The 27,677-nt window shown below is 43.3% G+C and overlaps 2 protein-coding genes and 1 long non-coding RNA gene across 3 annotated transcripts; 1 reads left to right on the top strand and 2 right to left on the bottom strand.

Moving 5' to 3' along the window:
* Positions 1-1,368: 1,368 nt before the first annotated feature.
* Positions 1,369-7,167, bottom strand: LOC110852130. Its single transcript, XM_022100110.1, has one exon. It carries the CDS (start codon positions 7,165-7,167, stop codon positions 1,369-1,371), a length of 5,799 nt encoding a protein of 1,932 aa, XP_021955802.1.
* Positions 7,168-8,814: 1,647 nt separating this feature from the next.
* On the top strand, positions 8,815-23,765 carry LOC110852501. Its single transcript, XM_022100589.2, has 5 exons — positions 8,815-9,580; positions 15,439-15,785; positions 17,446-17,574; positions 22,733-23,027; positions 23,128-23,765. The coding sequence occupies exons 2-5, from the start codon at positions 15,606-15,608 to the stop codon at positions 23,559-23,561; spliced, it is 1,038 nt and encodes a 345-aa protein (XP_021956281.1). The 5' UTR covers positions 8,815-9,580; positions 15,439-15,605; the 3' UTR covers positions 23,562-23,765.
* A 490-nt stretch (positions 23,766-24,255) lies between these two features.
* Positions 24,256-27,638, bottom strand: LOC110852502. Its single transcript, XR_004835316.1, has 2 exons — positions 24,951-27,638; positions 24,256-24,868 (listed from the first exon to the last, which is right to left on the bottom strand). It is a non-coding gene; the product is annotated as an uncharacterized LOC110852502 (long non-coding RNA).
* Between the last annotated feature and the right edge of the window lie 39 nt (positions 27,639-27,677).

Here is a 27,677-nt window from a genome sequence, read left to right as displayed (position 1 = left end):
TTCCCATGAAACGCCAACTTCATCGTCGTCATCTAAATGGTCGCTCATAATTCATATCCGTCAATAACAGGTATTAATGGTTTGAGAAATGTGTGCAAAAGTTGTGCACAGTTGGAGTGAAGATCTATTGACGCGTACAACAATCATAAAAGTCCTGCTGATGTATGTAAGTAAGAGGCAAAAGTGTTGGTCGGTATTTACTGGCTGCCGGAATTGGAAAAGGATCAATAGAGTTGAAGAGTTCTTTCATAATGTGATTGACCACATAACACGAGTTTTATGATGACAATCACCCTGTCGTCGCATTTAATGGTGTTTTATTAGTTTCCCCCTTTACGAGAGGCCACCTTCCGTTCATCCGTTGTGAAGCCATTCAGTACAAATGTATAATAATAGTGCAAATACGACAAACCAACTTTTATGGAGCCCCAAGCTCTCGTCCCAAGCTATACAAAATAAGAAGACCAAAACAAAGTAAACTGGAAACTTTTTTAATGAGCCAGTACATGGCGACTGACTGACTTACTCCAGCTCTGTCAGAGGTTTGAGGTACAACTAATTCTGTGCACACCTTTTGCTACACGTTGGGCTGTGGCGGCGCGGCGGTGTTAGAGATCCTACATGATCCCATCTCAGATATCGTAGCCCCATGAAACGAGCCAACCAACCGTATTGTACAACAGTACTTTTAGCAGATATCTACACTATTATGTGCCTACTCAGGAACCGACTACACCCACTATTTATCCCTCGATCCTAACCCCACTAAATCTGCCCCCCACTATGAAATCCTCTCCAGCACAATGAGATGCTATTTCAATTCGTGGATTCTGGCCAATTAGTAGTAGTTTATTGCTGACAGGGTTTAATTTCGGTATCAATTCAATTACAATGACAAATCAATTCATAAAAAAATCTCTATTGCTATGTCACTGGAGTCTTAAAACTATTGGTTCGGAAACGGACTCAAACAAAGACTTTCCCAAGACTTCCGACTCCCAACAAAGACTTGAAGTGGACTTGAGACTCAAAAAAAGACTGACTTGGGCAGAACAATCGATCCCAAAAATCACTTCACTTCTTCACTATAGCTTCAGCCCACTGACCACTCACATTGCTCGTTATTTTAGCCAATGGGAAAACGAACACGTACACAGTTTTCTTGAACTTGGAAAGACTTTGTTATCGATAAATTAACATACTTACTACTAATGCCCAATTTTCATACAAATACATTCATACATAAAAGATTAAAATCACAGACACAAAATCATGGAACAATTCATACACACAAAATCATGAACAAAATCATAAATGAAATATTAAATGCTGCTGCGAATACATACTCCCCCCATTTAGGAACCTAAATCACTTTGTCGCAGCACTTTGTTTGTCCTTATTCTTGTCGTTGTCTTGATGAGAGGATTGCACATCCAAAATGCAGAGCTTGGCGACCGGACGACGGAAAATGTGTCCATTGCTTAGCTTGACGGAGACGACTCGTACCACTTGATCCTTCCCTGGAAAGAGTTCCACAACTCTCCCCTTCGGCCAACTGTTTCTCGGAAAGTTTGGATTGACCTCAATGACGACGTCTCCTATCTGAATGGGTCGAGTCACTTGACACCACTTTTGGCGGCGTAGTAGCGTCGGGAGGAATTCCTTCACCCATCTGCGCCAAAATTGGTTGGCCAAATGCTGTGAAATTCTCCAATGTTTCCGGGAAATGATGTCTGAATCAGTAAACTTCCCCACGGGTTGCAGGTTGCTGGATTGTCCGAGGAGGAAGTGGTTCGGCGTCAAGGCTTCGGGGTCGTCGGGATCATCCGCCACGTGGGTGAGTGGATGACTGTTCACCGTGTGCTCCGCCTCGAGCAGTACGGTATGGAGGACTTCTTCGGATAAGTCTTTCATCTGTAGTACGGACCCCATTGCCTTCTTCACTGAACGGACCATCCGCTCCCAACTTCCACCCATATGCGGACTTGACGGCGGAAGAAATGACCACCGTATTCCTCTGTTGTTGCAAACAAAACTATACATCTTATCTTGATTTATCTCGGCGAGGGCTGATTTGAGCTCATTGTTAGCTCCATGAAAGTTGGTACCATTGTCTGATTGAATGGTACTCGGACATCCTCGTCGGCATACAAATCGTCGGATTGCCATGATGCAGGAGTCGGTTGACAACGACCCTGCGATTTCAAAATGCACAGCTCTCGTGCTTAGGCAGGTGAAGAGGGCGACGTACCTCTTCACTCGGCTTCTCTTGACTACAACGTCGATCGGTCCAAAATAGTCCAATCCAGTTTTGTAGAAAGGACGGACGTTCATCTCAACTCGACATCTCGGCAGTTGACCCATTTCCGGTGCTTGTGGCGTGGCTCGTTCGTTCTTGCATTGCTGGCAATTTGCATAACTGGTGCGTATTGCATTTCGTAAGGACGGGATGAAGTATTGTTGTCGAACTTCATTTCCGATCCGCTCGTGACCATGGTGTCCACAGATCTGATGATAGTGGCGCAGTAGCAGAATGGTAAATGGATGCTTCGGGTCCAACACAACTGGACTTCTAACTGATGTTGGGATGTCTGCATTATCGAGCCTCCCACGGACCCTCATAACTCCAAATTCATCTAGTCCCACGGTAAGTGACTGAAGACGACTGGTCCTTGGAAGTGGGTGACCTTGTTGTAGTATTGCTACTTCGTTCGGGTAGCATTCTCGTTGGCATTGAATCCACCACCACCTCTCAGCAGCAGCAAATTCTTCTGGTTCGACAATCTTACGGGCTGACCTTACACGCCTGGCGAATCTTAGCATGTAGGCTGTGGCGTTGAGCAATCTCTTCCATTTTGAAAATCGGGATATGTCGATAACGGGTTGGAGTTCTTTCATGGCATGGATGATGACTTTCTTCAGCTCCCACTCGTGATTACTGGTACGAGGATTCAGTTTCTCGACTGGCCACTCTTCTTCCGGTTTTCTCAAAAATTCTGGACCACGAATCCATCTACTGTTGACGCTGAAGTCACATTTGCTGTCGATTCGTGTCATTTCGTCCGCCACGTTCTCGTTCGTTGGTATCCATCTCCAATCCTTAATTTCAGTATTCTCTTGAATTTCACCAATTCGATGAGCAACGAATTGCTGAAATCTTCTTCCGTCTGAGCGAATCCAATGTATGACGGTGCTGCTGTCGCTCCAGAATACGACTCGGTTGATTGGAATGGACATTTCTTCTTTAATAAATTTTTGCAATCTTGTCCCCAACACGGCGGCTTGCAGTTCGAGTCGGGGAATGGACACCACTTTGATTGGTGCTACTTTCGCCTTGGCACTGATGAGTGAGACTTCTATCCCGGTGGGAGTAATCATTCTCAAATACACCACGGCCCCATACGCCTCCTCGCTTGCATCTCCAAAGACGTGGAGTTGGTTGTCCTGGGACTTGGACAGATTTGGACTGAGACATCGTGGTAGCTGGAACTTGGTGATATTTTGCAGCTCCTCCAGCCACTTTCTCCAAAATTCTCGTGTTTCCTCGGGTATGACATCGTCCCATCCAGTTTCAGAGGTCCAACATTTCTGAATAATCATCTTGGCTCGGATGGTTAAGATCGACAAGAATCCAAGAGGGTCATACAACGACATGGCCAATGACAAGACTTCTCTCTTTGATGGAAGTCGTCCTCCTTTTAGCACATCGGATTGAGCTTTTAAATACGTTAGGGAGAAAGTGAATGCATCTTCATCATGCCTCCAAAACAGGCCAAGAACTCTCTCCACATGTTGCCCGGATGAGAAATCCAGACTCTTTACGGATTTTGCCCTCAATTCTTCTGGGATTTCTTGCATTACTTCCCTCGAGTTGGACAGCCAGTTGCAAAGGTTGAATCCACCCTTGCTGTGTACCTCTCGGACTTCATGGAAAAGTTTAACTGCTTCCTGCACGGTCGTGACAGAATCCAACAAATCGTCAACATAGTGCTTGTCTATAATGGCTTCACATGCGCTGGGATATTGCTGTCGATATTCCAGGGCGTTTCTATTTTTCGCTTCTTGGGCGCAAGTTGGCGAACACGTTGCCCCAAAAATTAGGACCCCCATTTCATACACGTCGGGATCTCGATCTCGTTCTTTGCCTCTCCACAAGAATCTTTGTGCCTGGGCGTCGTCATGCTTCACTCGGACCCGGTGAAACATATCTTGAATATCTGCCGTGATGGCGACAGGATATCTTCTAAATTTGAGCAGAATGCCTGGAAGGGAGGATAGCTTGTCTGGACAACGGAGGAGAAAGTCGTTCAGACTTTTACCCTGGACTTTTGCTGCCGCATCAAAAACAAAACGAAACTTGTTCGGCTTTTTTGGGTTGAAGGCCATAAAATGTGGTAGGTAGAATGTTTTCCCCGTCTCGACACTTGCCTCTTCTTTTGATAGTTTTTTGGCGAAACCCTTCTCTTGATATTCAGCTATCTTGCTTTCGTATTGTTTGGCAAATTCTGGTTCTCTATCCATTTTCCGTTCCATTGTCCTCAATCTTGACAATGCCATCTGCTTACTGAGAGGAAGAGAGACATCATCATCACGCCACAGTAATCCGACCTCCCATCCGTTTGGTACGCGGCGTAGAGACGAGTCCAATTGCTGTTGAGCTCTCTGGTCCTCAGTGGACCTCGGATTTGCTGGACTAGCGCTGACCCCCAATGACTCGATGGTAAAATATTCCTTTACCATTTGATGCAGGCTTGAATCGGCTTCACTCATTGAAAACATGGTGTGGCTTTGTTGCTGGCGAAATTGACCTAGTCTTCCCATGATCATCCACCCAAGAGGAGTTCGGACCGCGACAGGTTCATTATTCCCCTTCCCGGTTCGATATTCGTGGTGGACATGGAGTTGTGGATGGTCCAGTCCAATCAGGATTGTTGGCTTTGCATTGTTGTAGGTCGGGATGTCCAGGTCTTGGAGATGTGACCACTTTGACAAGTCACATCTCTTCACGGATTGACTGTGCTCAATCTTCTCAACGGTTCTCACATTTCTTAAAGTGCAGGCGTACTTCTCATTCGTCGCTTGCAAACGGACGTCAATCACTTGGGAATTTTGATACGTCTTCGTAGAATTGAACCCTTTGATCGTGAGCGGAACTGGCGATCCCACAATTCCCAATTTCTGCGCGGCTGCGCTCTCCATGGTGGTAATGGATGATAAGCCATCAAGAATGGCGAAGACTTCAATCTTGCCGTTCGGACCCTCAATTTGTACAGGACTCATCATGTGGATGACTTCATTCCACTCCCCCCGTGTTTGAAGAACAACGTTCTCTTCTTTTTCTTCTTCTGTTGCTGCTTTCTCCTTTTCTCTTGATCGGCTGGATCTTACTTGGTGGAGCAGTTTGTGATGCTTGACGTTGCATCCATCTACTCCACATGGTCGCGAAGAACGGCAGTCTCCGCATCTGTGACCGACCCCCAGACACCCAAAGCATACCCTCTTTCCCTTTACCATGGTCCAACGTTGGTCGACATCAGACTTGACGAATGTGGGACAATCTCGTTGGTGGTGGGATGAAGAGCAAAATGCACATTTCTTCTCCCACTTCCCTTGACCAGAATTATTCTTCTCACTGACCGTGTAGACTCGTTCCGGCTTCTTTCCTTTCTTGTTTTCTCGTTGGGTACTATTCTCTGCTCTGGTGGGGCACAATTTACACGCCGCCTGGGTGTAACTGTCAATCCATTTGGCAAAATCTTCTAGATTGGACGAGTCATCCTTCTGTGACCGGCTCCAATCCATTTGGGTCATCAACGGCAATTTGTTGACGAGCTCTTGCAGCAATGTCGGGTTTCCCATATGTTGCGGTTGCTTCAGGGACTTAATTGTGGACACCAAGTTGTCCACTGCGATTCCAAAGTCGATGAAAGTTTCCGACCGGTCCAACTTGACAGGCGGAACTTCTCTCAGCTTCTGTATCATCGACTCAATGATGAGTGCGGGGCGACCGAACCTCATCTTCAGTTTTTCCATCACGGTTGGCACCCCGTCCGGGTCGACCAACAAACATTGCACACTTTTGTATGCGTCTCCCTTGAGACACTTCTGTAGACGGGGGAGATTCTCAGCATTGTTGTAGCCACAGTTTCTGGTGGAGGTTTCAAACGCTGCAGCGAAACCGGGCCACTCTTCGGGATGACCAGAGAAAGACGGCAGGTCTCTTCCCTGTACTTGACGAGCTAGGATCTTGTCTGACATTTTGTGAGAGGACTTGAGACTTGCTCCATTGATCGCGTTGGCTAAGGCTGAGACGATATCTTCAAGGTTGAACTTGTTGGGACTGGATTTGGACTTTCTATGGGTCTTCTTTTTCTTGTGACGAGGGGATGATTTCTTTTTCTCTTCAGCCTCGCTGGCCGACTTCTCATCCTCCACGTCGCCTTCTGCTCCACCTTCTCTTTCTGACCCACTCTTGCTTTTCCCTTTGACCATCGGGTCGGCTGGGATGTGAAGAACAGTTTTCTCCGCCCATTTCTCCACTTCGGATGGTTCGGCTGAATCATCATCACTGCTTCCGCCGCCCTCCTCAGAGTCGTCGGTCGCATCTAACTTGGCCAGGTCCAATTCTGCTCTGACCAAGGCTTCTCTTCGCATGTAATCTCGTTGGTCGAATTCGAGATTAGTTGTAGCCCTCCGTATGTCTGCCTCCATTTGACGTAGTTGTTGCAGATACGATTGATTTTGGGATTCTGCAGCTAGTCTTGAGGGTTCGTCGTATTTGGCATGGTCTTTAATGATGTCTGTATTGCTGTTGATCTTTGTCAGCAGCTCAGCCAGGTCCAGTTCTAAATTCTTGATTTCTTTCTCCTTGTCGTCCCTTTCCTTACATATATCGGACAGTTTCTGCGCCGCTGTTACTTCGGCTTGGCGAGCTTGACGGGTGCTGCGGTGCGACGACTTGGACTTGCGGCTCTCATTCTTGCTGCTGGCGTTGCTGGGTTTAGACTTGGATGTGACGGCGGTGGGCGTGTTCTTCTTCTTCGCGGCTGGGTCAAGGACGAAGTCGCGCATAAGATGAGTGGGCGGAACTCCGGCGTTTTCCCTCGGTGACTTGCGAAAAGTCGTCGCTTCCGGCAGATCCACTGTCTCGTTAGTTGGTGTCGTCATTGTACCGAGAAAGAGTAAGCAATAACGTCGATTCCCCAATTAATTATTGTCCAAAATACAAATGCGAATCGGAACAACAGCTTGCCTGAAAATGTGTCCTTTTTTATCCTGGTGAACACCAACCAGCGATATTCGGCTGACAAAACGCCTGTCAGTAGCGGACGAATTCCTGACAGGCGTAAATTCTTGACGGGATGGTACGTGACTCGGTCGGCAGCTCGTTGAACCGGAAATTAGTAAGCAATAACGGCGATTCCGCGATTAACTTTTATCCAAAATACAAATAGAATCGGAACAACAGCTTGCCTGAAATTGTGTCCAATCTTTATCCTGGTGAACACAAACCAGCGATGTACGGCTGACACTTCGCCTGTCAGTAGCGGATGGATCCCTCAGGGTATGGGTGTGGCTGGTACAAGAGGGCGTAGCTCCTTGGACGGTTTATTCGGGACGGCGAGACCAGAAAATTTAGCAGATATCTACACTATTATGTGCCTACTCAGGAACCGACTACACCCACTATTTATCCCTCGATCCTAACCCCACTAAATCTGCCCCCCACTATGAAATCCTCTCCAGCACAATGAGATGCTATTTCAATTCGTGGATTCTGGCCAATTAGTAGTAGTTTATTGCTGACAGGGTTTAATTTCGGTATCAATTCAATTACAATGACAAATCAATTCATAAAAAAATCTCTATTGCTATGTCACTGGAGTCTTAAAACTATTGGTTCGGAAACGGACTCAAACAAAGACTTTCCCAAGACTTCCGACTCCCAACAAAGACTTGAAGTGGACTTGAGACTCAAAAAAAGACTGACTTGGGCAGAACAATCGATCCCAAAAATCACTTCACTTCTTCACTATAGCTTCAGCCCACTGACCACTCACATTGCTCGTTATTTTAGCCAATGGGAAAACGAACACGTACACAGTTTTCTTGAACTTGGAAAGACTTTGTTATCGATAAATTAACATACTTACTACTAATGCCCAATTTTCATACAAATACATTCATACATAAAAGATTAAAATCACAGACACAAAATCATGGAACAATTCATACACACAAAATCATGAACAAAATCATAAATGAAATATTAAATGCTGCTGCGAATACAGTACTTTTTGCTGAAGAGCTCAGTAAAAACCTTTCCATCTTCCCGTTCTCCATCATCCACCATAAATCAAAAGTTAATGAGAAATAGGAACGGTAATCCAGAAGACTCGCAAACTTTTTTTATATTCCAAGTCTGCAGAAATATTCCCATCATGCATGGTCACCAACCATAACATGCATCCAGCCATGAGCCAGCCATGCAACTAGATACCCTAGATACTCGACTACTGGAGGAGGCAGGTGGCTTCTTTTCCTCTGAAAATAAAATGCAAAAGTTGGCATGATTTTTTAAACTCGTATAATCCGCACTTTCTTTGTCCTTTATTTCAAGAAGTTATTTCAAGAAGTAAACTTGCCGACGCTGCCTTTTTAAAGAACCCCAGAAGAAGAAGAAGTTGTGGATTGCGGATTGATTGTTGACTGGTGTGTGCAGTTTGAGAGGAGCGTGCTAAAGAAGACTACATGCATACATAGACCTCAGAACTCTCAACTTCTTCTCAGTCTGCTCGAAGCCTCGAATGGGAGCATAGTCAACTCTCTCTGATCTCGCAAAACTATCCCCCATTTACTTCTTACTTCCTCAACTACTGGCTGAACTCACTCTGTGTCTTATCTTTTTGCACTACTCTCTCCTTCTTCTGTCCATAAGAGCCCATTACACGGGCAGGCATCACTGCCGTCTGCATTCCAGAGTCAAAGAAAGCAGCAGCAGTATTTGAATAGCAATGGACGATTAAAGGAGACCATTAAGGAAACTCTTTGTGCAAATATATGACAATCGTCGTCCCCTCGTCTCACTTCATCTCTTCTTCTCGTGGCAGCAGCAGTGATAATCGCGTTCATCTGCTTAACTCTCCTTGTTCAAAGTTGGTCGACGTTTTCCCTTTAATGAGTTGACAATCACGTCAAGAGGTCTTTCTCCTTGCGTGCTCTTCCTCTCCTGTCTTTCAGCACTCATTCATTTCTCTCTCTCTTTTTGATTCACTGTGTGTGTGAGTTGGTGTTTTACGGTGGCTAGTTAATTCATGAGAGTAAATTCCGTGAAGTACACATGTACATACAATTATTGTTCTTCTCTACACCCACCTACGGTTTTTTCGTGAGGATTTCTTTTTCCAGGGGAGATTGACCTGTTGGTAGCGATAATAATATTGCTAGTTCACCCATCGTCTCAACAATTCGTGCCAGAGAGGAGAGGAGCAGCTGTATCTGAGTTACGGGTTATCTATTCTTAACCCTTTACATTCTCACGCATCTCAGGAACTCAAGAGAACAGGGCGACGTTGAAAAGGTACGTGACCGCGTCTGACATGTGTATACTTTCTTTTCTTGGTGCAATAATCCTTGCTCGAGATGAGAACACACTCCTCTCGAACGCAGGAAAAAAGCGTGAATATTTATGTATGTATGCGATGGGTGGGTGGTTGAAGCTGTCAAATTTACTTTTAAGTTTTGCCTCAAGTAGTGTTATCGTCATTTGCATGCGATTTCCTATTCTGCATTGCCAGTGAGTGAGTGAGGTGAGACCAAGCCTGACTTACCTATGACAATATTGGAATTGAGGTCAGATTACCAATCGGCAGACTTTGAGCTGATTTTTAAAGACGATTTCTCCACTGATCAGGTTACCTGCTACATATGCATATCGTCTCATCTGCATGGTTATCCTTCTCCGTGGGAGTAAATATAGTAGGCAGTCGACATTCGACAGGAGCGCATCATTTATCATGTTTAGTGTCACCTCTCCGCATCCATCCATACGTATTCCAAGGATTATTATTATTAGGTATTAATCCGAGTTGGTCGAGGATATGCAGATACGTTTGGCAGTTGATGAAAGGGTTTTGTGTGAGAATAGTTCCAGTTTGTGAGTTTATGCAAACATGATTATCAGCACTTTTGTCAATTGTCAATTACACGGAGAAGGATTAGGCTGGCCAAATAAATGAAGAGATGAAGGAGTGTCAAATGCCACAACTTTTGTATATATATGTAGTTGTTAATGAGGAAGATTAAAGACAAAACGGGGATACTGTACAGCGTGCAAGTCTGCATCTGAATATGCTATCAACTCATTGAGGTCAAACGAAATAGAAATTGAGGGGCGTAATTAAACAAGCGATTCTTGCTGCATTTGTGCATTTTGCTCATTATAAGTGCCAGCCAAGACATTGTGTGATGTGGTTATGTACAGTTGAAAAACAAGTCATAAATTATATGGGGCTTCATCTGCACACCAGCCAACTCCAACACGGATGGATCTTCTCATCATCATCTTTTGTGATTAGAGACGACGTGGTATAGTGAGACGACTCTGCAGCTTTACTTGTCGTGATCTAGTGTTGAATCAAATATTTTATTCCCATCCTGATTGTGACTTGACATTCACCAGAGTAATTTTGCTCAGGGTTTGCAATCTTGGAGAAAAGTATGTGAAAAGAATAATAATCATCTTACAATTGGTGATCCTTCATATCCATTTCATCGAACGAATCCTCGTCACCACCCGAATCATCATCCATCCTACTCAAATTACGATTCTTTTTGACATTTCTAATACCCGTCAGTCGTACTTACTTTAGATGCTGCTCAAACGTTGGCATTTTTGGCGACAAGAATTTTTATGCAGTATTACGACGATCTTAACACTACGATAGTCGAGTTACTGCCTTTCGTCCATGAGTTTTGTCTTGTGCGATGATATCATATATTATTTCTTTACAAAAAAGACAAGAAAACAATTCTTTAAAGGCGCCGGTGATAGCGGAAAACCAATACCGACGAATAGCGTATTACATACAATCAACATATTTCGGCATGATTTAATTGTTTGTACCTGTTTGCAAGTTAATAAATACTTAGACTAATTTACACCCGGTCATCGTCGGTCAGATTAATATATAGCCTCACACATTTATAGCTTCCCTCTCTATACTACTGACTGGGTCGTGAATGGAAATTGGGTCCTTGATTCGGACGATTTTAATTATCTCTTAATTACAAACCTCCAGAGCGCAGTTTTATATACATACGATTACGATACGATTCCTTCTGCATTCCTGCCAAGCCAACACTTTGTTTGATGGCGAAGCTGTAGATTAGAAGTGCAGATATACGAGCTCACAAATTAAATGATTGAGCCAGTTTAGCCGAATAGAGGTCTGATAAATATATAACAAATTGCTGTGATTTGCTAAATTTTTCCTGCAGCAGAGCAGGAGGCAGTTGCCGTTACCTTAGAATAACCGTAACGGTGCATGCATTCCTTATCTAAACCATATTCTATGTTGAGCTGGCCCGTTCCGTTAGTTAGTTTAGGCTGTAACGACTCTTTTCGGCATGTATTGCAATTTGGAATACACGACCTAAACTGCAATTTCTTTCATGGGGCTGCGTATGTACATCGTTGATTAAGTTGGTGAGAAGCATTCGTAGTGAATGCACTTGTGGCAGTCAGTGTTGGCTGACCCAATTGCACAGATTCTTATTTGGTTTAGTAGTTTTGTGGGTTCTAAAAAGTAAGAGTGAGACGGAGCAACGACATACATACACATACAAACTGAGACAACTCTCCGCACACACAACTCACTCATCGTCGTCGTTCATGTCGCGATCCTTGCAAATTTTGATGATGATGGTAGTGACGAATGTTCAATTGGCCGTGCAATTTCATTCAATTCAGAATAAACGACGTGCAATTTTTGAAGCAACTTTTAAATTGCATGTTCCTAAGTTGGATTTGTGCCCTATATAAATATAATACATACGTACATAGTGTGCATGATGGACTTTTGTTGTTTGTTTATACACACATTACTTCCTTATTCTTTACTCAAATGACAAATTTTCCAAATTTTCCACAACAAGCGCTCTCCATTATGTAGTTTGATGCTATACGTTCGTCTTACTGTTCTCAGTTCTTCTGCGAGGAGTGTTATTTAGTTGTCAATGATTTATATTTACGTAATGCGTCAACCATTACTGGGAGCATATTATACTGATGGGGAAGTATGTGTCTTAGGCAGTGCCTGTGCATTTTATACGATGGCAGGAGAACTGTATAGCTTGGGAGTTGACTGCTGCAAGTACATAAATCCGGAAATGGGATTCTGCTGAGAAAGTCTTAATGGCCTGAGGAGGATTTTTTTTTGCTTGGTGCAGTTGAAAACTTCTTTAATTTGTGGCTTCCGCTCTGCCTGCATTGTTCTTTGAGAGGACTGATCTGTGATTGAGATTCATGGCCAAGTCACGAGTAAGTAACGTGGAGGATACACAAAAGGATTTTGGTTGTGGTGCAGATCAGAGTTTTCACCATCAGCCAGTTTTGCTGAATGGTGTGAATGGGTGAATGTTGGCGAGGAGAAAGTTTGAGAAAGCTGAGAGGATCGTCTTCCTATGCATACTACATTTGCGATGGAGTGAGTCTCGGTCGTGCATGGCCCAGTTTGTTCATCTCAACCCAAAGGCGTTCATTGGAAGCTAGCGCAGTGGCAGAATTAAGGGACGCCATGCATAAAATAATGCCACCGTGGCCTCGTCAACGACAAATCATCAGCTCGGATTGATTCTTTCCTCCTCGTTTGGCATTATTTCCCTCTGCGATTTACATTAATCTAATCGGGTGAAGCATGGTTAGTGGTGCCACTTTATAATGACTCCTTTATTTACATTATTCCCTCTTCGCTTGACGCTGATGTGCACACACATGGGCGGAGGCTGCATGGTGTGGATAATTCCTCATTGAATTTCCATTTGGGGCCTTCCGAACCATGTGGCACGTATGTAGAAGGCTTTTACAATGACAGATTGCTGAATCATTTCTTTCTCCCTTTCTTTCTCTTCCTGCTCTTCCTTTGTTTCTCGGTTTCAAGAAAAAAAATCCCAGCAAAATGACGATGCATATCTTGGTCATTATTGGGGTATTGTTAGAGGAGGATCTCGGGTGACGGGAGGAATTAATCACTTCAGGTGATCAATTGCCATGAAATTGGATTGCGACTCTTCTTCGTTGGTTTGATTGAAAAGCGTGCTCTCCATTTAATCCTGTCCCTTAATCTCCACCCAGTTTATTGTGCCATTAGAATGTAGGAAAACCACTTGAGTCTCTCGACTTACACCGTGTTTTCATCCCCTAATCTCCACGACCACCTCCTCCCTCGGTGTATTATGTGGTGCAGGCAGATACATGTGCACGTCCGTCCATCTCTTATTCATCGTCGTCATTGTCAGAATGAGGAGACTAGCAAGAGTTTTCCATTATAATTTCATTGTACTCTCTCCTTCACGCAGCAAGTTTCTTTTGTCCGTCGGGTTGGGATCATTCGTCGTGATTGGAATGAGGAGAGGCTCTTCTGTGGGGAGAAAGCATATCCTGGTTGGATGCTTGATGGCACTACACGCCTCTGTTTTCTCGGGATGAATGAGGCATAATCTTTCATTTTGGTGCAATTAAGGACTGGGAACTACACTCAACATTTGTGTATGTGTGAAAGATACCCCACAAAGACTATTGCGTCCGCAATAATCTTGGTTGGCTGGCTCCCATCTCATCCCTCCAGCTTAATTTAATTGTTTACTTTCCCCTGTCGTTTTATAGCTCTGGCCCAGCAGTGCTACATGGTCCCAAGAAATGTACAGTAAATTCTGTTGGAAGATGGAGAGCAAGATAAAGCATTTGATGAGTGAAACCATAATAATTTAGATTTTGTTGGGCGAGAGTAACGATCAGATTCAATCTCATGCAGTCCCTCTGACTCTAACAAAGTCCTTCTTGTTGTCCACCGCCATTTGGATGAAGCAAGTTATGAAACAATCAATTTACAATTACTGCACGGCTTCGGGTTGATAAAACTATAATATCTTTGAGAGATATGTCATAAATATATAAATGTATACAACGACATTAGCCTTGGGTTGGTTTAGATCAGGTGTATTGGATATGGTTGATGTAAGGTAATTGGTGGAGCATATGTACGTATAGTGGGAAGTCGTGTCCAGCAGGCCACTGATATTCTTGGCTTCAAGCTCCTACAACTGTCTTCCATTTTGTAGCAGCAAATTTGAGTGACAGGTTGACAAAAGTTTTCGACGACACTAATTCAAACAGACAAGCACAAAGTAAATATTACGTGTAAATAGATTTTATAGTTCTACACGTTTAGGCTGGTTGGCAGCTTTGTTCTCCGTCGGCCTATATATTCAACGCGCACGTTGGTTCGTACGTAGGTTGGAATTATGCGAAAATGTGACACACGAAGGAAGAAAGAGTCACATCGGCCAGCCCCACCGGCCTGACATCATTCAAGGGCGACGACGGTGTTTTTGGAAGAGACGATGTCAAAGTACAAAGATCAAACGGTGCTTTCATGTCATTACTTTTGCCAACTGTCAGCTTCCGTCTGTCACTTATTATTTCTTCTCGGAACGGGCGAGAAAGGAAGAGTCCGCACGGCCGCAAAAACGAAGCGGATTTCAAGTCAGCTGCAAACTGAAATGCTTTCACTCTGACCATGCCCATCTTTCTCGCACAAGGAGAGAAAGGTTCAGAGAAGGAAAGATGTGCGACTCGAAAATGATTAGAGTCGGAAATGATAAATAGCAGGCTTGCTCTTAAGATGCTCCCCCACATCCACCCACCCTGTAGCAATTTACGTCAATTTCCAATTCCATGTGCTCAAGTTCCTCATGTCTTTGAGGGTCTGCTCTCCCTTCATTGCCTTCGCTCACTACGACGACTATGCAGACTGATCCAAGTTGTCTTTCTTTGAAATTCCAAAATAGGAAAAATGGTTGGCACGGAATGTAATAAGTTGTTAGATTTGCATAGTTTACGACGGAGAAGCAGACTTTATCGGAATTCAATGTTCTGAGACGTAATATGCACACGAAGATATGCGTTGTGGGAAACCCACTTTCTTTGTGCATTACCATTTGTTTATTTAGCTCTAACATCATCCTACTCACAATCATCACGCTGCTGATGATACCGTGTCCTCAGAAATTTCCATTAGGCGTTATTGGATCATAATAATCAGCAGCCGAGGCTCAAAGACAGCTTTTTCAAAAGGCGAGGAGAGCGAGTATGAAAAGGGGCAATGAGACGACCTAATTTAATTTCGGGTTTCGTATATGATATCTTTTTGGTTGCAGGAGGAGGGAAGAAACGCATAAACTCATCCGCAGACGGAGGAGGACAGCGATTTGGCGACGAAGAAGGACATCGAGTTGAATTCCAGGCCAAAGGCGAGAAGAAGGCCGGGAGGAAGATTGATCCACTATTGGAGGGGGTGGGAGGAGGGGGCGCTGGTGGGGACCAGATGATGGTTGGATTCAACGGTCACGGCCGTGACCTCGTTCGTGACCACTCGTACAACAGACGCCACGAGTCCACCGCCTCCCTCCTCGACACCATTGAAAAACGGACTCAAAAGACGTATCGCTACGGAATCGGGCTGGTGTGCATTGGAGCGACGTTGAATTGGCTGGGATTTGCTCAGGCAAGGGTCCATTCTTCTCTTTTGAATTATTAAACCAACAAAAAATGAGCCACCAACGATACCCACGTACGTGTGGCTGGCTATTAAATGTGGTGAACCGTGGGGTACAATTGAGCTACTTATGTGGCTGGAAAATAAATTCGCAGAGTGGCGTGTCCATATTCGTGATCGGATATATTGCTATGTGACATGGTGTGGGTTTAAAAAATGCTGACCACTTATTGCCACCATAACAATGTGGTTGTAGACAAAGCCTCCACAGTTCTGTCCACATGCTGTCCGTCCAACCCAATATTCACGGGGAGGGATTTCTTGCGACACAGGATCGTGTGAGGACAAATTGAACTTTTGTTCCATTTAGGCCCTCCGCCTCGCCTCACGAATGCACTGCTGTTGCTACTTCAATTTCGATCAGAATCAACTTGTGAAGGACGTTGCATTAACTCGAGTGTTATTATTGCAAACTAGTTGACGTCAATAAATCCGCTGTAATTTAGGTGGTGGTGGCGATGATGAAGAAGAAGAAGAAGGAGAGACTGCCGCATTAGCCAACTCTTTGATCTGCTGAGAAGACAAGCCATGTTTTACTTAGATTAACGAAGACAGCGCTCTGCCGACTCGCTTGTCCAGATTGCAGCAATTGCATTGCGAGAAGTGATTCGGAGAAAGTTTTCTTGAAAGCAAACAGAGCATTCATTGGCAGAAAGAGGCATTCGAGCAGAATTCCCTGCCAGATTGGGTCGCTAAGCTCGAAACAGCTCGAGTCAAGCACAAGATGAGAGAACCCAATAATATTTCCATGTCTTTCTTCTTGGTTTGTTGATTTGTTGTTGGTTGGGCAAAGTGATGCTTTGCCCTGTTATCCACGACCGAATTGATCCAATTTCACTCCACATCATACAAAAAGAAAGAAAGAAGCCCCGAATCGGATCTAGTTAAATTCCTCATTCGATACCCCTCCTCCCAACCGCAACCACCATTCTGCAGAACTCCATATGTAAACTACCGTCGAATAACAACATGTACATACATACACATATTGGTTATATGTATATAAGCAGCGCTCAGGTGTATGTAATCGAGTAATGTACCCAAGGAAAAGTAACTTTATACATTGTCCAATTATGACTACGCAGTCACGAGTCGTTCAGGAGAAACCCAGGATAAAGATGTTAATAAAATGCGAAACAACTTGTGTATACTTGTCTTAGGTACATATGTATGTAGGGTGGATAATAAGTCTAAAAATTGGGCCCATTTCACGACATTTCATTAAATTACGTTGTCTTCCTCAATTGCTAGTCAACTTATCCTAAAGCAGGATTGAAGTGGAGAACCAGAGTCCTCCTCCTGACTACATTCTTATCTTACCTCGTTGTCTCTCAGATCCAGCAATTTAGCCAATGCATCGGTAGTTTAAATTCATGAAGACTTATTTCCTAATCTTAAGTGGAGGAGTTTCCTTATTCGATTACAAGGTTTTCGCAGGTGCTTGCACTTATTTCTTCCATTTATCCTGTCCGCGCAATGCTGGGGATGAGAGTTTAATTTATGCTTTCATGTTCTCATTCTCTCTAGTAAAAAGCATATATGGTTTTTCAGTTGTTCTTGGCACAACCTGGGAATACTTTGACTAATGGATGTCGTTTTATAATTACAGGGTAACAGTTACATCGACCCATTGCGGTACTTGGGGGTTGCGTCCGTGATAAGTGGATCCTTCTGCGTTTGCTTGGCCATGTGTCGCTGGTTGGGACGACCAATGTCCGGCCATCTCTCCTCCCTCGAGGTTTGCGTTCACATTTTTTACTTATTTACTTTCCTGACTTGCTTCACCAACTGCCATCCCGATGTGATAAGACTGTTGAGAGAATAAATGGTGTAGTTTCGGAATTTGCGAATTAGATTAAGCCTTAAAGTATCTTGTGCGAGAGTCAATCATGTTAAAAAAAGTCACTTTGCCCTCCATCCTCTTCTGGGTGGAGAATTAGCCGAGTGCTGTTTTTTCCTCTACAAAAGTTTGAAATATTGTGTCAGCCTCTTTCTTTATCTGCTCATGTGAGTGAAGCCAATTTTCAGACTCTCATGCCGTTCACGTTTTCCAAAACGCCCTGGTCTTAGCGCATTTGAGTTCATTTGATTGTTGCTCCCTCCACGTACTTGTCATGCAGCTGGAGGAGTCCGACCGGCGGATTCCTGAAAACTATTACTTTTACTTCAGGATGGAGGAAAGTGCTCCAATGAAAATTTTGGGATTCGATTTAACAAATTCGTTTCATCGGGATAAATGCAATCACTTTACTTTCTCATCCTCTCCACGTCCCCTCTTTTTTCCGGTCCTTATCGCATATTCTATTTTGAGGAATCTGTCTCCGAGGATTCACTTGAAATCTATCTTGAATTCAGATGAGTCTTTTGCAGTCGTATGAAAACACTGCTTGGTTTCACGTAAGTAGACAAACTTCGGCCCGTTCTCTAAATAATAACATTCCCATTCGTACTTATCATTACTGAAAGTGTATTATGTGCTACTCCGATATTTCCGATATTTCCAATCCGAATGATACAATGGAAGGACGCAAGACCCAAAAAGTGAGATAGCACATAATGCATTCTCAACGACGATAAATGTGTACATAGTATTTGAATTCTCGCTAATGTTCTCGTTCCCTGAGTCAACAATGTTGTTGCGGGATTCGTTTATTTTTCCATTCCATTATGTGAATAAGCTGCTTGAGAATATTTTTCATTCCACGTTTGCGATGCAAATGTGTGCATTAAACGGGGGCTGCTGCGTCCTAAATCACATCCCTTCAAGCGATAGGAAATCTAAATTATGCTCGTGTGTCCCCATATCTTTGCTTACAGACGTGCACCGCTTTCACCATCGTTCTGGGTATTGTGCATCCGTACGTACGTTTGGATGGGTATCGCCATCGCCATCATCATCAGTTCTGTTCTTCTACCTTTTTTGAGACTTTTAGCACAATCTCACATTGAGCTGACTCCTTTCACAAGGAGAAAGTGTGTGTAGGACCGTGCAACTTTCTCAACAGATCTAAATTCCTCTCTTATTTCTCTTTCTCTCTCCAACCGAGCGGATGATAAGTTTTACAACAAGTTGCAAAGTTTGGGCAGCAGTGTGCAGCCCTCTATTTCCTCGACCCAGCTTGCTACATATACATAGCTTGCTATTTCCTGTTGACTGGAGATCCAAATCAGATTTCAGAGAAATGCAGGCAGGCTGGAAAATCTCGGACCCACATCCAACTTTTTCCTCCCCGTCTTTGTGAACGAACTACTTGAGAAAGTGTTTGGAAATTATTATCCTCTTTGACGGAGAGGAATAATGATTGGAATTGGTTCAAGAAGTGGACGAGTTGAGTGGATCCGGAACAAAATGAAAGGAAAGGAGATTACCAGACCCAGCAGCGAGATAAAGACCAAGTGAGCGGTCACTACACGAGTCTCAACGTAGGTTCGACAAAAAATCCGCCAATTTACCAAGTTGGCACTTTCTCCAGCCACGGGCCGAACCGTGCTCCGCTGACCCACTCTGCCTCCCTCCCTTTCTTCCTTCCTGCCCTTTCACTTTTACAGCCTCAACTCTCTTTATGTTATGATTATTGGGGAGAAAAACATCTGCCACGACCATTCCTTTTTATTGGCCATCCCCTCTTCTTCGCTCTCTTGTTCTGGGTGCTGTCCTTCTGGAATGGGCCCAGCTGCACTCCACGAGGGAAAGTCCAGCCTTGGAGAAATGCAAACTTTTTTCATCTCCTCGACGCTGTGCTACCCCACCCGTCCGTCCCATGTTTCGTGCGAACGCAATAAGTAATAACCTCCATCGCATATGTGTGTGTAGCTCCTCTCCTCGGTCGTCACTTTTACATTTGCCTTGACAATCGCCTCTGCAATTCGCACTTCCCAAACCAACATTTATCTTCCTCCTCTCTCGTCGACTCCTTCCACATTATTTTGCGAGGAGGAAGTTTGGCGGAAATTGCCCTTCTCAGGTTGAGTTTGATGGCTGCCGTTATGGCAAAATGGTTGTCATTTCCCCATTGACACTTGAGAATAGATGAGCTATCAACTCCCCGACGACGACGGAAAGGTCACTCGCTTACATTCACCCTCATTCCGCTTCGTACTGTTCGTTTTTATGGAACAATATAGTTACCTTTTATGAGATGAATTTTGCATCGAATTGAGCAGAGCGGAAAACTCACTTCCTGACATGTTGGCCTTCTGCCTGGGTGAGCTGGAAGGGTTCGAGGGGAAAGAAAACAAGACGTGTCCTATTATTATTAAGAATGGTCGCGCACATGTACGGCTGGACTTTTGAGGAACTGTCGACCACCAGAGAAACCACAGTATCGAAAATGCAGCCATTCGTACGTCGCTGTCCCCTTGAAACATTCTGATGGCAATCTGACTTTCGTCAGACTTTTCGTGTTTGACATGGCCAAATAAAGCGTTACACTTTTTGACTGACGATGAGTGACAAACGCAGTCACATATTAGATACGTATGTGTGAACGTCTGCCACGAATTGGAGACGTGAAAATTATTGCTTTGTCGTCGCATGAAGTGTGTACATAATAATGTGATTTGTGAGATTGTGGGACTCTCCGAAGATCCACTTGACGAGCTCGAGTCTCACTTTGTATCGAGTTCAGACCAAGAGTCTGTCTGTCAGTGCAGCAGTTGTGCGGGTTCAATTTTGGTAATAATTGTGTATGTCGGGCAAATCCCCCTTTATTGGGGTTTCTTCTCTCCACAAGTCAGAGTTCGAGTCATATGCATAAATCCCAATAAGCCCTCAGCCTGTCCTTATTTGCACAAAAGTGTCAGCATTCTACTGCTCCCCGACTTTCTCCAACAACGCACACAGCCAAATTCAATGTGCTGCTCATTGCCTGTGAGAATTATGGCATATGGTGTGGTGGACAAATAGCAGCATAAATTATGCACAAGTCCACATATTTCACTCTTGCCTGCCACTCCTGCCTCCAACTTTTAGCCACACTCTACAGAACAACTTTCGCCGTCGCCACCACCATCGCCACAGCTTGGCCACTGATTGTTAATTGTCTATGCACGGTTCTCCATATTACTCCCTCATTATTGTCCTTCTTCACTTTCACTTTGGTTTTTGTGGAGATTCGTCGAACGAATAGTTTTACAATGAAGGAGGACTTTGTCAAGTCGTCCCCCACCAAGCACGCAATTGGGCCGAGTGAGAATGAAGAAAGAATGCTCAGTTGAAACAGTCTTACGACGAGTCTATATTTGCATAATCTGAATACAGAATTACGCAAATGCAAATCTCAAAATGAGTTAGACGATTCCTTTCTCGTATTAGTGAACTCTAATTCGTTTTAAGTTCCGCCCTTGCACCTGGACTGTTGGTTTAGCTTGCATGGAAAGCGTCGCCAAACACATTGCATCATCCCATCGTTCCCACCAAAAGTTCTTCACCTAGTGAGAAGAGCACGTTTATGGAGAGGTAATTACTACAGTGGAAAAAGTTGGATCGGGCTGAAATATTAGGGACGATAAGTGGGTGATATTGGTCCCGTCCCGTCTGCTGATGAGGGGAGCGGGGACGGGATTGGCTGGTGGGACAGATAAGGAAGCGGATGTCGCTGAAGGAAATGAATAAACGAACAAGTTTTCCCTGATGTTGTGGGTCGCCTGCTTACTCAGTCGGAACTGTCTCATCTTTCTCAAACAGTATCAAATTGACTTTTCGAGGAAACTCGAGTGACGCCCCAGTGACACTTTTTTCTTTGACAAGTTGAGAATTATTTCCGTCGCATTATTCCTCTCTCCCTCTAAACCAACTCTCAATTTGAGTAAAACTCGATCCTTTTGGACCTCATACATACATACAGATGCGGAGGACTGCTTCTATTTGGGACCTTTTATGAGTCAGCTTTCACCACGTACAGCCTTTTAACCAATTTCTCAAAGATGAGAGTCTTGTATTTATGTTTGGCAAACAGCTCGATTATTCTGGACGGCTGGCGACTGCTGGGTTACGTAAATACAGATCTGAAGAAAGAACGCTAGATTCCCACCTTTATGTGAAGAGTTGTATGTAAAAGGAGCTGTTGCCGTTATGATTGGTGCAGATTTTTTTTTAAACTCACATTACATTCTTTTTATTCCTAAGTAGAACGGTTTTTGTTATTCCTACGTATTACATGAAGTTGAAAGCTTTATCGAGGAACAGGGAGTAGTATGTACGTACATACACGTGTAGTTTTGCCATGCTAATCGACTGCCCAGCATTCATTAACATGTTTGAGACTGGAAAGTTTGCGTTTTTCTCGGAGAATGATACGATATGGTTCGCTCCCTGGTGACTGTTGTTCTTGAGCTCGGCTAAGCAAATAGCTGGGGGCACGTGGAGTAGTCACATTAATAAAACAAGTCTGAAGAAATGGAGAAGGCTAATGAGAAACAGAGCGATTTCCTCTGAGGACCAGCTCAGAGAGTGCTTCGCCAACTCCGATTGTGCTGCTGAGGAGAAAACGTATGGGCACTAAAATAACAGCCATGTCTCACTCTCAACAATCGGCTAATAGACAGTAGTGCAAACTTTGACAGTGATTCTTCAAAACCCATTTATGCACAAGCACAAGAGGGAACGGGAGAGAGAAAGAACTGATATTCACAACTTGAGCAAAATTATTTCAAGGCGTTCCATGCAACCGTCATCTCTTTGAGAGTAAAAGTTCTGCTCTCTGACTCAGAAGAAGTTTGCTCTGAAACTCTTTGTGAAAGCTGTGTGGAGAATGGCTCGGCATGAAGTGCGAGGATCTGTGCAGCGTGTGACGGTTGAATAGTGTTACTTGGACTGCATTTATCTCATTGGGAAAAATAACCAACCAATAATGTGTACGAACTGGCGGATTGATTGGGTTTGCATTTATTTCCAGGAGGATTCGCTGAGCGGGAGGTCCACGGGGGATGTGCACGTGATCAATGTTGCTGTCCCCATGTTCGTGTCACCGGACAACTACCGGCCTTCTAAACCTCCTGACTACGAAATAGTGGCGGCGGCTGGAGAGTTGCCCCCTCCCAATTACGACGAGGCCATCAAGCTCACGCCTGGTTCCTTGATTGATCCAGCCAGTCGTCCAATTAGTCCTCTCTGTCAGTCATGCGGTCCGTCACCTAGTCACTCCACATGTCCACTCCTCCTAATCTCTAAGGAACCCAGGAAATCAATAGGTACACACATCCAGGTTCTTCTTCACTCGGACACGAAATCAAGGAAGGCAACCATATCAGATCCTGATACAAATACATTTATATTTTTTCTTAATTTCAGATGCCACCGGGTCTCCGCCGCCGCCTTATCATCCCAGCCCAACCAGAAGAGTAGTTTCTCCACCACCGTCCAATAACCTTAATTCTTATCTCACCAACTCCCACTTCAACCACTCAGTGTCCTCCATAAACTTGATGAACTCTTCAAGCAGCCACCAAAGTCCAGAACATGAGCATTTACTCCAGCCGTCGGAAGAAGTGGAGGGAGAAACAGTGTCCTTGTTACCTGGTCCTTCTCCGCTGCTCCTGCCGCCAACCTCACCCACGAAGAACAGTACTCGACAACCTCCCACAACAACAGATTCCTTTTTTCGCAGTGATGACGATAATCAACAAAATATGAGACATGAATTTATTCAAATTTCTCTTCCTCTCGAACATGATTTAAATTTAGCAAGAGACAATTTATGTGAAAGTGGTTCAATAGTTGAATGATTTTGTTTATATAAATAATTGCTGCCATGTTATCCTCGCTCAATATGAATGTTCCCCAGAAATTTATATGCTGAGAATCTCAAGGACTATTTTATAAGAGTATTATTTATCTAAAGAAGATTTGTTTTCCAAGTGGAGGGTTTATTGTTGTGCATGCTCTCGTGGTGATTCAATGATTAAAGAGTTTTGTAAGTCCTCGAATTACATTTATTACGCAAGTTTGGCCATGACATCGTTTCATGTTCAATGACAAAACGACTTTCTCCTATGAATGGCAAATGCCAAACAAATATTGCTCCTGTGCAAACAAATATAACGATTTAAACCGACGAGGACTTTCAATTTGCAAATTGCCAGCGAAAATAGTAATCCTCTGAAATTGCTACGTTCATTATACATTATTGCTCGACAAGTCTCTCTCCTACGTAAGTGCATGGGAAAATGAGACGCTAGAAGATTAAAGAATGGGAAAATAGGGGCTTATTATTATTGGGTTTATAAAAAAAAATCAACTTGTGAGCTCCAGAGGTTGGTATCTGTCACTCGACTTTGAAAGTTGAGCTTGGTACACGAGTTGTTTCATAAATACAAATAAATGGAACGTGTGTTTGTTTGTGTGGTAACGTTACCTCGTTCGTAAAGTATTTCTGCATTCTATTTCTAAACGAGTGATAAAAATATGGGTACGCAAGAATGAACGAAACTAATGTATTTGTATTCAAGATTTTGCGATTTACTTTGTACGTACATATTTAAGAAAGAAGACACAGAGGAGGGTGATATTTCATAGCAAGGATTTGATCTTGTGTACGGAATGTCACCCTTTCACATTGCGGGGTGGACACTTGTTCATCTTGCCACCACCTTTGGCCGAGAAGCGATGTCGGAACCCAATTTCACAAGGGTCCGAAGACTTGAGGATCTGCAGCTGGCTCTGTCGATGTGAATTTCTACGAAACCCCACGGACGCGGATGGATCTTCACCATCATCATCACTCATAATCAGCAAATGCTCACTGGACGAGTGCACATTTTTATTTTTGTCGCTTGATGCGAGTAGGTCATCGTCATCTTCAACAATCCAGCTGTCTTGAGATGCATTTGGAGTTGTGGTCGACCAAGTTTTCCTTTGGTTGACTTGGAAGATTCTGGAGTTGATGCCTCCTCCCTGCTCCTGGTCGTTGACGTCGCTTGGAAAGATGATGCGGTTTTCATAGGACACTTGATCCTCTTCTTCCACCGGTCTTCCACTGCATGTCCCAAAGATAAGCAGCAGGGCCAATGTCGAGCTCAATTGTCCTCTCATTCTGTAAAAAGACAATCACGCGAGTTTTAATTTAGCTGTCGTCCCCACTACCATAGTGTAATAAGTTAATTGATGTAACTCACATGTAAAGGAATGTTTGTTAAGTTAACACTTAGAAAAGTTATGTACTTGCTTTTTATATATTTGAGTTATTGTAACACCACGCACAAATATTGCACTTGAGCACATCAAGTTTCTAATTGCAATTGCACTAGTTTGGGAAATAAAGTTTGCTTAAATTATAATTAAATTACGCCAGAGATGACCACAAGAGATGGATTTAGGTTATTCATTGTCGAGGACGGCGGAATTGGTTGTGGTCAAAACTGAAGGCGTCGTTTCCGAACGAGTGGTAATGCCATTTACGACAGAGTTCCGTCTTTGCGTGACCTTACGTGGAACCATCAATCACATTTTGTTTATATTTTAACCCACAGCGCAACCACCACATCTCTGCATAGAAGAATGCACACTGGCCGATCATTTTATGAGGACCTGCTGTACTATAATTTCACTTTGTTGTTTTTTACCCGCAACAATTGATTTCGGAAGAGAGCAGCTTATTCAGGTTTGATTATAGAGCATCTCCAAGCCTGCAATTCATGCATATTTATTTCTTCGTCGTCTGGCCAGTTCGTGCGTCATTCTACACAACGGCTAAAAGTAATTACGCTCCTCGTCGTGTGTGTGTGTCCATTCAACCAGCAGCGATGCCACTGTAACCGCCGGCCTTCTTCCTTGTGGTTTTGTCTCCCTCATACGAATGTACAATTTTTGGAATTGTTGACGTTTGTCTAAGGTGCATTGGCGACAGAAAATGGGCTTCAATCTGGATTATTTTATAACTCCCAAAATAGCTTACATTTAGTATTTATAAATGTGAAATGTGGTGAGTCTGGAAATTCTGGAATTTGCTGGATTGCATGAATAAGTTGCTAATGAAATGTAATTATTTCCCAAGATTATGTTCCTTGTGTGAATTCAAATTCAATTTGCGAGAATCTTAATTACGAGCTCATTAATACATCACGAACATAATAAAGATGGACCAGATTGTAAAAAAGTGAAGAACAAATATTCCGTCCAGATTATTATCGAGATTTTGTCTAATTGTATACGCAAATGAGCTGATCAATCTTGCCGTACTTTCCGAGAAGCTAAATTTTTCTTGAATATAACGCTTAAAATTTATGGCGTATGTCACTGTTCATGGTTCACTTGCACTAACTGGGTAATCCGACCTCATAATAAGAAGAAGCAGTATTTGTGTATCAACACAACAGCACAAGGCTGCGGCTGAATGGACAACAAACGAGACAAAAAAATCTAACACGTAGGAAAATCGGCTTACAAAGTGGAACCAATTATTTTTTCGTGTGTGTGTGACGGTCGCAGTCGCATGCGATGGGAAATAATGCCACTTTTGAGAATCTTCTTTAATGATGATAACTAATCGCCAGTAGAATCATTTTATTGCTGGTAAACCCATGGTCGACCAGCTCATAAAAATTTCCGAAACTTTTTCATATTTCAGATCAAAAAGTCAGATCACAAAGATCACCAATTTTATTTTAATCGAATTTTATGTTAAGTGCATACTTAAAAGCACATTAATGTAATATCAGTCTTCTACGAAAATCCTCATGCACGAAAGAAAACATAATTATCTTTTGCCCTCCGTTCGCCAACTACGTTAGGATTATGTCACTTTTATGGTTTTTGGTGATAAATAGTTCCCAGAATCTTGTCCACACCTTGCAAAATCAGGAATGAGATAGAGTGGCCGCATAATAACCTGTGTCACGCCTGAATATTTTACGAGGAGTGGTTTATGTAGCATCCAGGAGACGAGGCAAGGACAAAGAAACGCCATGTGTCGAATCGTTGGTTGACAGACAACCCGGAGCCACCACTGTACATACAAATTAGCAATACCCATATTTATTTAAATTAGGTTATGTCATCCATCAGATCATGAAAATACATAGCTCCCAGCACAGATTACTGTTCATTGATATATATGAGTCATACATATTTCAACGATAACACCTGGCTGCAATAAATACCTGCTTGCCTATTTTCTATTTGTACAAACGGAAGGTTAAAAACTTTTGTAGAACAGTTTATCAATGTGCATATATGAATATGTATCACTAACTAATAAATAATACTACAAACATCACTAAAATTAATTTTCCATGCAAGCACACACAAATTTTTTAGGTCCATAAATAGGCTTGAAATGCCAAAATGCTGAAAATGTTCGGGTTACCACGATAAATTATGAATCCACAAATGAGTAATCAATCGAACGTTCAGCTCTGATTATGACGTATTTACGTCCTGAAGTCTGTGCAAAGGTGATTCAAATTAATAATTTATAATAATTTATTCGATTACTGGTGAAAGGAGATGGTAATTCGTCATCCGTGAAGTGCATGCACGTCAGCTCCGGGATGAAATAAGGCATCCGGATGTCACAAGTTTTAATGTACGTTCATGATACAATGTAGCAAAAATCGATGCAGCTTATCCTCATAAATAATACGACATTGGATTTAAATTGCATATAAAGCTTCATTTCATGACCCAGCTTGTCACATTCAATTCTAGCAAATAAAACCCATTAGCTTGGCGCAGAAGATGTCGGACCTAGTATCCACCCACCAAAATAAGTAGCAACAAGTTCACATGCTACTGCGGATAGCTTATAGGAATTTGATTTAGTTTGTAATCAAATTACGCGAAACACCTCGAAGTTCGAGACTCGTATTGAGTGTACGTATCTCTCCACATCAACCAATAGGGAT

This window comes from Folsomia candida, unplaced genomic scaffold (genome assembly GCF_002217175.1).
Source record: "Folsomia candida strain VU population unplaced genomic scaffold, ASM221717v1 Fcan01_Sc007, whole genome shotgun sequence".
NCBI lineage: Eukaryota > Metazoa > Arthropoda > Collembola > Entomobryomorpha > Isotomidae > Folsomia > Folsomia candida.
This window is presented reverse-complemented; position numbering and strand designations above follow the sequence as displayed.